The sequence below is a fragment of the Micropterus dolomieu genome, linkage group LG18 (assembly GCF_021292245.1).
Source record: "Micropterus dolomieu isolate WLL.071019.BEF.003 ecotype Adirondacks linkage group LG18, ASM2129224v1, whole genome shotgun sequence".
Lineage (NCBI taxonomy): Eukaryota > Metazoa > Chordata > Actinopteri > Centrarchiformes > Centrarchidae > Micropterus > Micropterus dolomieu.
Window position 1 is genome coordinate 2,509,340 of NC_060167.1, and position 12,067 is coordinate 2,521,406.

General features: G+C 43.2%; 1 protein-coding gene across 2 annotated transcripts; it reads right to left on the reverse strand.

Moving 5' to 3' along the window:
• Positions 1–753: 753 nt before the first annotated feature.
• On the reverse strand, positions 754–11,776 carry aldh4a1 (aldehyde dehydrogenase 4 family, member A1). Of its 2 annotated transcripts, none has more exons than XM_046028990.1 (15): positions 11,614–11,776; positions 7,587–7,680; positions 7,409–7,501; positions 7,181–7,228; positions 5,820–5,975; positions 5,444–5,593; positions 5,287–5,361; positions 4,867–5,054; positions 4,614–4,687; positions 4,325–4,521; positions 4,151–4,198; positions 3,905–4,057; positions 2,744–2,865; positions 2,010–2,128; positions 754–1,887 (listed from the first exon to the last, which is right to left on the reverse strand). In XM_046028990.1, the coding sequence occupies exons 1-15, from the start codon at positions 11,652–11,654 to the stop codon at positions 1,775–1,777; spliced, it is 1,671 nt and encodes a 556-aa protein (XP_045884946.1). In that variant the 5' UTR covers positions 11,655–11,776; the 3' UTR covers positions 754–1,774. The 2 variants fall into 2 exon arrangements, with proteins under 2 accessions (XP_045884946.1, XP_045884947.1); XM_046028991.1 differs by lacking the exon at positions 11,614–11,776 and adding an exon at positions 11,424–11,549.
• Between the last annotated feature and the right edge of the window lie 291 nt (positions 11,777–12,067).

Sequence of the window (12,067 nt, forward strand, 5' to 3'; positions counted from 1 at the left end):
AACGACCTTACTGTTTTATTTATTTATTTTCATTGTTAATATATATTTATTTTATTTTTTATTCACACAAAAACCACATTTTTTACTGTTTTATTTCCTTTATTTAATTTCTTTGGCAATATTGTTGTTTTACATTGATGCCAATAAAGCTGAATTGAATTGAGATCTAAACTGGTCAGATTTTTAACCTCATTGTTAGCTTCGGCAGCAAACTGTCATATTAACTAGCCACCTAGAAAGCTTTTAGCCTTAGCTGCAATGATACAGACGTACCAGAGTTACCTTCCATTATTCAGCACCACTAACGTACGAGCAAATCATTCTCCACCTGCAGTGACAAACACACAAGCTAACAAAGTTCATGCTGCCACATTACAGCTGCAGAGCTTTACTGAGGCTTCAAACTAAGAGAACTGGTCTCGCTCGGACTTTTAAGCAATTAATAGTACGGCGATGAATGGTGCAGCTGTGCAGAGTTATTTTAAAGTCACCTGAATTGTTTGATGTGTATATGCATGTTTCTTGTGGTATTGCTGTCGTCTTTATGCTGCTGTCTTGGCCAGGTCACCCTTGTAAAAGAGATCCCTGATCTCAAATGGTCTCACCTGGTTAAAGATGGGTTAAATAAAAAATAAAAATAAAACAGAGTTAACATTACATGACTGCTTTTACCTGATGGGCTCCGACTGCTATGGATGTCGCTGCCAGAAGTGATAATAAAACAAGCAAAACAACAACAACAAACAAAACAGCTACAATTTAATAATTTAATATTTATTGTCAAAAGATTCTGAATTTACAGAGTTACTAAGGCAGGCACGTTCTGAAGACAAAAATAAATCAGCTGCATTTGTTTGAGGACAGCAAAAGATTAAAATACAAAACACTCTTCTGAAAATATCCCGTACTCAAGACTGATAAAAGACAAAGCAGCAGAAATTATATCAGCACAAGTGAAACGACAGCAGGTTTTATACGTTAACGTCATCTGCATTTAATCTTCCAAGACAGTTTCACAGCTAACTGGAATTAAAGTGCAAATAACTGCTGCGTTTCTTCTCGTGTGGCTTGTTGGGCAGAGGACGCCGGCGTGAGCGTCGCCGGACACAAAGAGAGGATTTTACTGGGACACAAAAACACCTCAGGACCACAGAGGAAACAACCTCTTTCACATCTAAAATTATTATAGATTAGAAACATTTTTCATAATTAAACTAACCAATATGAGACATCAATATGCTTTTAGAGATGCAACATACTCAGAACTAAAATAATAATCTCTTTTTTTCATTATTGATTAATCAGCCGTTATTCTCTTGATTAATTTGTTGACAGATGAACAGTGAAAAATCCCCATTTCCCACAGTTCAATGTGACGTCTCCAAATGTTTTACAAGAAAAGCTGAGAATATTCATTATTTAGAGGATGGAACTACTGAATTTTTCCATTTGAACATAAAAATTATTGATCGGTTATCAAAAACGTTATCTGACGAACTGATTAATTTGTTTCAGATTAAAAAAATAAAGCTATAGACATGTTTGTCTTTGACTATGAACATCATCGGGCAACATTTCTGCTGACTCTCGGTCAGATAAAAGCGTGTTGACGCTGAAAGACGTCGGAGACAATCTGTCGATCGCCACCAGGCGGCTGCAGCCCGATCAGTTTTTATGGATCCCACTTCCTCAAATACATTCAGGTCCAGGTTCAGCGCAAAGACAGAGGGTTGCTGACGGAGGGAAGGCTCTGATTGGACCAGCAGACTCCCTCTCAGCCCATGTAGGGGTACCTCCAGTCTGTGAGGGGGACGTGGGTTTCCTTCACCACCTGCGGCGACGTCCATCTCAGGACGTAGTGTGGACCTCCGGGTTTGTCATTGGTTCCTTGATGAAGAGCAAAGTGAACAGGTGAACACAGCTGACAGACACAGACTGAGACTCACCTGCAGGGAGAGGGTTCCCCTGCGTGCTCCTCTGATCGCACGCAGAGAAACGCCTTCTCTTACCTGAAGCTCTGGCGCCACCGAACGGCTGCTGAGCGACAACTGAGCCGGTGGATTTATCGTTTACATAGTAGTTCCCCGCGGCGTTTCTCAAGGCTTTCGCCGCCTCGTCGATCACATTCCTGCAACGCAAAGAGGCCGGCAGATAAAAACAAAGACATCAAACCGAGATCAAAACAGGTTTGCTGCTGTGAGCTCCTCAGGTGAGTCACACGAGAGATTCTCATCCTTTGTGTTTGAGTTCAAAGGTCAACGCAAAGAGAAAAAGCTGAAGGTTTCAGGAGGAGCTGGAAAATAAATCCTCTTTATGGAAATGTTCTGGCAGGTTTTCCAGTCAGCGTCACGTCTGAAGAAACGCCCGAGTCAAAATTAGCATCCCAGTTAATGTGAAATACGGACGCACTTTGCTAACCCAGCTAGCTCCACAATACTCCTCAAAGCAACAGGTGACGTCAAGACGGCTGTGTCCACTTCTTTTAAACCATCTGTAGTGCACACATTTTCAGATGGACTGAGATTTATAAAAAGGAAAAGTTACCTGCAGATCTTATGAATCTGAATTTTTTGGTAAAGATCTATTTTAGTTTTATAAATAAGTGGTTACTCAGGGTTAAAACGCCGTCCTGAAAGATGAGTTAAAAAATGCTTTCAGTCCTAAAAAAAAGATCCTGTATGCGTCTGCAGGAAAACAGTCCTAACTGAGCAAATGTGTGGCCGTGTAGATAAACGTGTCTTACTTGTCCTGAGCGAACACTGCTCCCGTCAGGGCGTACGGGGACGTGTTGTCTATCAGCTGCAGCGCCGCTTTGTACTCGTTCTCAGGGTAAACATAAACTGCCAGAACAGGCCCAAAGATTTCCTGCAACACACACACAAAAAAAAAAAAACACACGTTGTCACCAAAATGTAAAAATAAATAAATAAACAGCCTAAAAAAAACACAACTGCAAATATTCTTGTTAGACAGCAGCTGGTCTGGTTCACATAAAGGACACAGAACCACACACACACAGATGTAATGTGGACGGATCAGTTCTCAGTGTGAGAATCAGAGCGTGAAACACGGTTTGAGCAGCTTAGTTAACCAAACACCGCAGGATGTTTCTGTGAGACACGTTTCACATGTTTATGGAGGTGATCCAGAGAGTTAGGCCACACAATGATGAGGGTTAACCGTCTACATTCATTCTGCAGCAGCACCAGATTAAGACTGCGCCTCACTGACGGTGCTACCGTACATTAACCTTCATTTTTATCTGTATAACGTTTAACAAGGGAGGAGTAATGAGTGTATATAAATATTTATAGTTACATATAAAACCAGCCATGAGGTCAAAATAAAGAGGAAATCTGGTAACATGCTAACAGAGAAGTTTAGTGTTCAGACACGAAGGTCTATAAAAGTGTTTTAAAGACAGAAGCTGTGACACTTCCTCTGTCTGGGCTCAGAACAACAACATGCAGCATCTAAACACCGTCAGGTATTTTCTTCTGTCACCTGTTTTCAGACTGAATGAAGTTAATGGAAACAACCACTTGTACAAACTAAACTCCATGCTACAGCGCCCCCCTGTGGTCACATGCTGCCACATAATGTGGTGTGACTGTACTGAAGGAGACTGAGCGCATCACGCCGTCCGGTCTCTGGGCCGGCATCTGCATTAGAGGCGTTCAGCGTGTGGACGAACTCGTCTTTATCTACAAATCTTCAGACTGAGCTGATTAGACTGAACCAAGAGCTTTCAGCAGCGGAGCCTCTGATGAGAAACCCGCTGAACAGCCAATGAGAGCGAGCTGAGCAGGAAGCGTAATGACTTTGAAGCCGCAGAGCCGTGCACGGAGCACGAGCGTCCAGGTGTGAATCAGGCTGGAAAACTAATATTGTGTAAAGTTTGTACCTCCTGCATGATGGCGTCCTTTGGGTCTGTGGTCTCGATGATGGTCGGCTCCACAAAGTAACCCTTCTTGTCGTCACAGTTTCCTCCAGCGATGACTTTTAGATTAGCGGAGGACTTGGCTCGGTCGAGCCACGACTTTATCCGAGCAAATGACTACAGGAGGAAACGCGAGGAGGACAACGTTACACTTCAATCTACTAAAAGAGGACATGGACTTTATTTGGACACAGCTGAAGACAGGCTCACCTTATCATCGATCACCGCTGAGAAAAAGGTGCTGAAGTCTTCCACAGGCTGAAGAACAAGAAAAGAAAGTCGGCACTTAATTTACAAATCGCATGAACGTCAGACACATTTCCCTCAAACGCGTCTCTCAGCCACGGCTTGTTTCCTGTCTTCAGGGCGGCGTTTTGAACTCACGTCTCCCACTTTGATGTTCCTGTGAATGTCCAGAAGCTGCCGTTTGATCTGCGGCCACATGCTGTCAGGTACGTACATCCTGGAGCAGGCCGAACACTTCTGACCTCCGTACTCGAACGCCGAGCGGATCGTCCCCTTCACCACGCTCTCAACGTCCGCCGACTTGTGGACAAAGTGGAAATTCTTCCCGCCGCACTCTGAAAATAAAAAAACCAACACTCATGACTTTAACATGCAGGTCAAAAAAAGGCACCGCTCCCTGCTCTGTCCTCTCAGAGGCTCTGCTCACCTCCTGCCAGTCTGGGGAAGGTCCTGTAGGTGTCCAGGTTCTGGGCGACCTGCTTCCAAAGACGCTTGAACGTCCTGCAAAAACAGATTCAAAACATTCGTACCATCTATACACAACAGAAGAAAACCACCGCGCTGCACAACAACCTGGAGATCAGTGAAGGGCCATATAAAAGTCTAAGCTGTGTAGTGTTTGACTGGAATATGAGTTATTAAATCTGAAACACAACTCCTATTAAAATAAATCTCCTTACGGGACGCTGCCGGTGAAGTTGATGCCGGCCAGGTGCTCGGAGGAGGTGACAGCGTCTCCGAACACCGGACCGTCAGCCGGTAGGAACTGGATGATGTTTGGGGGGAGGCCACACTCCCTCAGGACTTTGTAGACAGCGTAGCTGGCAGACACGGCGGTGTCACTGGGCTTCCACAGCACCACGTTACCCTGAGAGGTAGATTTAACGACATTTTATCATTTTACAGCAAAGGTTTTTGTAACGACATGAATGTGTTGGATCCAATCATTCAGAGACGAGGAACCACAGGTGTGTGTTCTTTTAATTTATTAAATAAAATGATTAAATTGTCCTCAGAATGTTGCAGGACTGAGTGGTTGATTAATATATTCCTCGTTAGCTGGTTCCTGTCTTGCTTTACTCAGAGAGACACACACTCACCATCACAGCCGGAGTACCTGCCAGGTTTCCACCAATAGCAGTGAAGTTAAAAGGGGCCACAGCTGCAATAAAACCCTGAGGGGAAAAAGAAGGTAGATACATTTGTTTGTGTGACAATAATAAAAAGGTAAATATGAGTCCTGAGGTAAGTTCTCACCTCCAGGCCTCGATACAGCATGGTGTTTGTGCTGCCATCGCAATCTAATGGCTGCTGTTGCTCCAGCTCAATGGCATGTTTGGCGTTAAATCTGAAGAAGTCGATCAGCTCTGCAGCGGCGTCGATCTCCGCCTGGACCACCGTCTTCCCCTGGAACGCCACACGAGAAAACAACGAGCTTTATTCTGTCTGAGTTTGAGGATGAATGAGGAGTGTTAATGTCCAGGTATGATTCGACGTGTTCAGCCTGTTCACGCTCTGACCGCCGTGCTTATCTGACGGATGGGTTACAACTTTCTAGTCGATTGGAATAAATTCAAAGTTGACTCTTTAAACCGTCCAAGTTAGAGAAGAGTTTGCCGTGTGGCTGCTGTACCTGCCCGATCATGGTCTTGGCGAGGATTTCTGCTCTCTTGGGTCCGCTGATGACGTCGGCCGCCTGGAAGAGGACCTGGGCTCTGTCCCGGACGGGCCTCAGGTCCCACTCTCTCCTCGCCGCCACGGACGCCAGGATGGCTTTGTTGATCAGCTCCTGCATCAGTCACATTACAAACACAAATGAGGGGTCGGCAGATGGTAAAAAAACAAAAACAGCGTTTCTAGAGGTCGACTGCGGTGCAGAGAAAACACAGCGTCGGAAAACACAACAAGAACTTCAGGGAATAATCACAGCTGAAACAGATCTGAAGCCTAAAGGCCAGTTTGTAAAACAATAATTATAATTATCGTGATATAATTTTCCTTAATGTTTGGTTTAATTCATTTGAATCTCAAACAAATTAGGACTTAATTTAAGATATTTATTCTGGTGAGGAAAAATGACATGACAAGTTTTTACTTAGTTTTACTCATGTATATTTGTTGAAAACAGATTTTATCACAATAGCTTTGAATGTTCTGCCTCAGATTCACGTAGTGACCAGTTTGTTCATGACCAGAAAGAAAAGTTTAAAACCCCAATTAACCATCTTTAACTTTCATTCAGGAGCACAAATCAGCCTTAAAATTTAAAAGAAATAATGATTTGACATTTATCCTGATAATTATTGATATAACATTGTTATTATTATTATTATTATGTGCCCTTGTTCAACATCGATCCGCTCACTTTCAGCCGCTATTGTTTGCAGCAGCTCACGCCAATGAAGAAGAAACTCTACACAGTGGAACATAGAAACCCCACCAATAACTAGCAGACACCAACGCACGAGTTTAAATGCCCTCGGCTACAGCGACACAGATTCGACCTTTAGGCCGCCTGTCAGCTGGTCGGCTTTTTTGTCCTTTGTCTTATTTGTTCTCCCAAACATTTTCTGCAATTGTGTGCCCAAAAAGTCTGAACTCAACGAGCCAATCAGCTACAGACGTTTTCCGACCTGCTGCTCCTCAGCAAAAGCTCGTCTACATGCAACGGACTGCAGTCAGGTGTCAGAGCACATCGCCGAGCGCGATCAATGATCACTGTGAGCACAGTATTGATTTTCACACCCAGCTGTGTGCAGCTGTTGAAGTTATGAATGAACCAAAATCCAACTGACTCAGGACGCAACAGAGGTCCTTCTTATTTAGAGAGAGTTGTGCTGAATCATGTCGATAACGGCAAAATCATTTCAAAGACTTACATTTGGTAGATTTGGGGCCTTGTTAAAATAGAAATAAGCCTGTAAATAGTAGCTTCAAATAATACTAACATGCATGTTTACTGAAAAACAGCCCGAAGGTTCAGCGTCTACTCACCTTGTCAGCGTAGCAGAACTTTGCCACCTTGTGCGAGTGATTGAACGGCTTTGAAAGGAAACACAGAAAGTCAACATTGGAGATTATGACTGAAAATTCAGTTGCAATCCAGCTCGGCCACTTTTATCACCGTCTAAGTTCTTGTCTAACAGAGTAAACGTCTTTATGTGTATGTGTGATTTATGATAGCAGCGTGCGGCCTCAGAGTTTCCAGGTGACTTTACTCACAGAAAGCTGATATCTGACGTCTTTGGTCCACACATGTTCATCTCCAACCACACAGGGGATCTCCTCTGTCCTCCCCTTCAGACTGTCTAAGGCCTAAAATCATAAAATCAAGATTAATTTATTTATAGTTCATGTTCAGAGTGCATTCAGCTCCATCTCTGTGTGTTAGGTGAACAACCTTCAGCAGCTCTTTCCTTTCTGCACTCCCTTCTTTGAAGCCCAGGATCGGCTCATTTTTCACCTCCACCGCTGCACATGGGAACGTTTTCAACCTTCAAAACACACAAAACACACACATATACATGTATTTAATGCCACTGAAAGAGTTTCCCACTTCCAGTCACTCAGAGTAAATCACACTGTGCTGTACTGTGTGGATCAGCAGGTGACCGGAGCTGGCTTAAACCGGCCGTGAAAGTTGCTCGTGTTGGAAGATGTGGAAGTCCTTTAATGAACAGAAAGGCGCTCCCACATTGTCCGTTTGATCCGAGCCTTACAGCTGCTGCGCGACCTACTACTACAGTAGATTTCCAGGAATAAGGGAAGCAAAATATGACCGACGTAATCAGGCAAGTACAGACATTTATTGTGAAGTGACACAAAGGTACCAGGGAATCAGAATGAGAACAAAAGGAGACGGCTGTGGGAGGCGCAAAATCAGAAAACAAACAAAAGCAACCACATTTCCCAGCCCAGCAGATCCCCACTGACTCACTGCAGCCGCAACAGCTGCAAGAAACAAACTCTAGTCTTACCTGTCGGAACAAAACCACTCATAAGACCTGGTGTTCAAACAGAGACAGACAAATCTACCGAGGTGTGGTGCTGAAATAAAGGATGCATGACAAGAAATAACTTAATCTAAACCTACTGCCCAAAGCACGGCCAGTCTAAAGAGTTAACATTCATCTACACATCCGGTTAACCTTAGAGCGAAATATCACATGAGAACAGACTGCTCAGATTAAATCATAGCTTGAGATGATTGGCGTCTGAACCCCGTGATGAAAAGAGAGAAGACTGGGGTAAAAAAAATTAAAATAAAACTACACGAGGAGGCGACCGCCACACAGCAGGACATAAGATAAATATCCGTCACCAGCCGCCTGAAAAACGTCCACGCCCCCCTGATTCAAGTGCATCGAATGCATTTCTCTCTATTTCACGAGTTTAGTTCAAGAACATCAAGTGTTTCTGTCACGCAAATGAAAAAATAAAAAACTGGACATCGACCAAACAAACTTTAGGTTAATGCTACTAAGATTAAATTTTCACAATGTTCTCACTTTTACATGCTTTCAACTGGATTTGTGTGTTTTAGTATATCCTAAAAAAAATAAAATTAGCCAAGCTCGTCTATCAAGAAACTTCTTGCAACAGTATACAGTTTATTTAAATATAATATCAAGACATTATTTGGAAATTGCAGACACATAAAAGATTGATCTTCTCTCCCAGCACTAGTTCTCTGTAACAGCTGGAGTTTTCTATGCGATTCCTGACAAAGTTTAACCAACTTCAATGGCAACAAGCACCCAGCGACCTGATGCGTTGGCGCCTTTCACTGTAGTTAACTTGACAAATCAGTTAAGTCATTTTCTTGAGCAAAAAACTGCCAAAAAGTCCAGTGTCTGAATTGTGAATATTTTCTGCTTCTTTAGTCATTTCTCTGACAAACTACTTATTCCAGCTTGATCCAGTTTGTTTTAAAGTTACAACATCCCAGCTCTGGCGCCTTCTGTCATTCATATATCATTAACTACTCCGGGGTAAACTTTTGAAACTGAAGGTCACAGGGTTGATGAGAGCCAACACGGGGGGGTTCAGAGCAGCTGGTGGCATGACAGGCGTTCTCCTACGTGTTCCCTAAAACACACCCCCGTTCTACATGTTCCACACTGAGCGTCTGAGCTTTCGGATAATAAACATCTGCAGGTGAAAAGAATTTGAGCTGCAGTTTTTACAGATGACACACAGCTGATTCTTTCTCTGAATCAGTCACTGCTTCTAAGAAGGAAATGAAGACCAGGGCCCCTTAAATCCTCGCACACCCCCTTCCTAACGCTGTTATATAATATTATTAAACTGGACTTTGTTTGTACAGCGCCAACTCATAACAGAAGTTGGTCTAACCGGTCCAGACCGAACTCTCTGGAATATTATCTATACAGATCTGATTCCCACCACGAGGAACAACACGAGCGTTTCAGTGTGCAGATTCTCAGCGGTCTGCCTCACAGCATGATGCTCATTTAGTAAATTATGGTACATTCTGTTGCAGAAAACCTAGATGGCGACGGTCAAAACGCCAAACTCGGACTTGAAAATGTCAGTGCACCAACGGGTGACGTCCCGGCAGCGCCGTCCTCTTCTTTGACACAGTCTACAGTACAGACACACATCAGACTACACATGACATCTGCTTTACCTGCAATAAGCCAATATAATGGCCGTGCTCTGACACCAGCCGTCTGCAGTGGCTTTCTGTGTGCCAGAAAAGACTCGTCAGCAGAGGGAGGAAGACAAACTGTCTTCATGTCCAAGAAGCAGGTTCAACAGCGGTGAGAGACGGCAGGAGTGACATGTCATAACAGGGGGAACGAGTCAGAGTACGTCTGTGAGAAAGTTCAGAGGGCCTTTCACACAGCAGTGACATGCAACTCACATTTACTTTCATTATTGATTAAATTATTAATCTAATAGTCCTTTAGTGGTGTCAGTAAGTCTCAGAGCTCACTTCAAATGTCTTGCAAATAAGTACATTTACTCAAGTACTGTATTTAAGTACACTGTGCTTGTTCTTTACTTTACGTTTCTACTCTTACATCTCAGAGGGAAATACTGTACCAGTACAGGCCTGTACCCTGTGGTTTTACAACTTCAGACAAAGATCTGAGGATTCTGGTTTTGAGACCAACATTGCAAAACTCAAACAAATTCAGCTTAGACTTGAAAATCACTTGAGAAAGTGGAACCAGATTGTTTTTACTGACACCGAGCTGATCGATTAATCGTTAAAGCTCTGGTTTCACCGTGAATCAGCATGTGCAGGAAGAGGAACAGCTGCTTTTAGATCTATTAAATTCATTTTCAGATGTCCCGTCTAGTTTTCGAGGGGGTCCTGACTAAATAAGATGCAACAAGTAACTGACATGGTTACAACTAATTAAGCAAAAATACTTCATTTAAAACACACTGAAATAGTGCCAGTGAACAGGAGCAGCAGTCTGTTGTGAGGGGAGTGATGAGAGTTTTTAAAATGAGCTTTTATACTGCAGAGATTTCAGAGAAGTTGCAGGTTGTTTCAGTCTGTATGGCGTCACTTAACACATTGTGCATCTTCACGTGACCTGAAGATGCACAATGTTGGGTTCACGAGAGAAAAAGATATTTAAACAATTTTTCAATAAAAATTTTACCCGGGAATATGAGTCTGGGGGTCTTTTGAGCATTAGACAGTTAATTTCCTGCATTCTGGAAAAGATTTCTGCACCAATTTATGGTGGAAATTAGAGAAACAGAACATTTAGGTGGCAGGTGACAATTCAAAATACTACTTTTTTTGGACAATGCACATTTGTTCAATATCTAAATTGCATTGCATGTTTTGCTACTGTGCAAATAAACCTCGCTCAAAGCGTTTTCACTTATTATTCAACATTTCTTTTTGCGGTTTTTCAGAAAAGTTTAAACAAATGGTTTCATAAAGCCAGTGGAGACATGACCCCGACGTCCCCGGTGTAAATGACACCTATGTCAGTCTGTAGGAGACTATTTATGAAATGCTTTTTTGAATTGTTGCCATTTTAAAGTGAAATTGTTGGAAACATGAAACAAAGATTATTATTATGATCTATAGGAAGGACGCAGCATGCAACACCGCCAGGAAAGACAGTTTAAGGAAGACTTCCTGTGTTTCCTACATGAAATACAAATGTAGCTCTCATGTAGCCGCAGATCCTGCAGCACTGTCTGCAATCATTACATAACGGGAGGTAATTACACGTGCACAAACCTCACCAACGGTGCGGTTACGCGGAGGCTCATTAACGCCGAATCATCTGACCCAGCAGGGTTTGAGTTCTGATCCGAGGGACACACGCCGCAGAGTCTCGGCTAGCATTAGCTCAGTGATCTCCTCTAAAAGTGGCCGCTGAGGTGAAGGAGTCTCGTGTCCGCTCATGTGAGACGCTTTGAGTACCTACCCTCTCCAAGACTGGCGCACCGCCGCCCTCACGCGCAGCATGTTCCTGCGGTAGGTGGATCAGAACAAGGGAAGAAGAAGAAGAAGAGATAAAAGACTATCTATCACACAGACTCGTGCATCGATTACAGACAGTATTATTGATCGGGCTGATTCTGAGAGAGGGCGCAAATCGGACTGCACCAACTTGTACGCGGGGGGAGTTCATCTTTGAATGTCAGATTTCTGCTCATTTACGGAACAACTGTTCGGTTTAACAACAAGTCAGTAATAAAAAAAAGACTTTCTTAATATAAATGAACTGAATGAAATGTGCTTCTTTTGTTTTGTTTTGTAAAATATGTAAAAATGTGTCCAGAAGTCCTCCCCCACCCTTTCTTGCAGGGAATGAAACCTTCCACAGGCGGGTCCGCCACTGGCCAATCCGCGCGCAGGAGAGCATCCTCAGCCAATCA

Excerpts from the sequence above, each read along its gene's own strand:
- aldh4a1 (XM_046028990.1), bottom strand. The coding sequence starts at position 11,654 with ATGCTGCGCGTGAGGGCGGCGGTGCGCCAGTCTTGGAGAGG. Across the intron at positions 7,681-11,613 it reads GTGCGCCAGTCTTGGAGAGG|GTTGAAAACGTTCCCATGTG; the intron begins GTAGGTACTCAA and ends TGTGTTTTGAAG. Across the intron at positions 4,058-4,150 it reads CAGCGGTGATCGATGATAAG|TCATTTGCTCGGATAAAGTC; the intron begins GTGAGCCTGTCT and ends TTCCTCCTGTAG.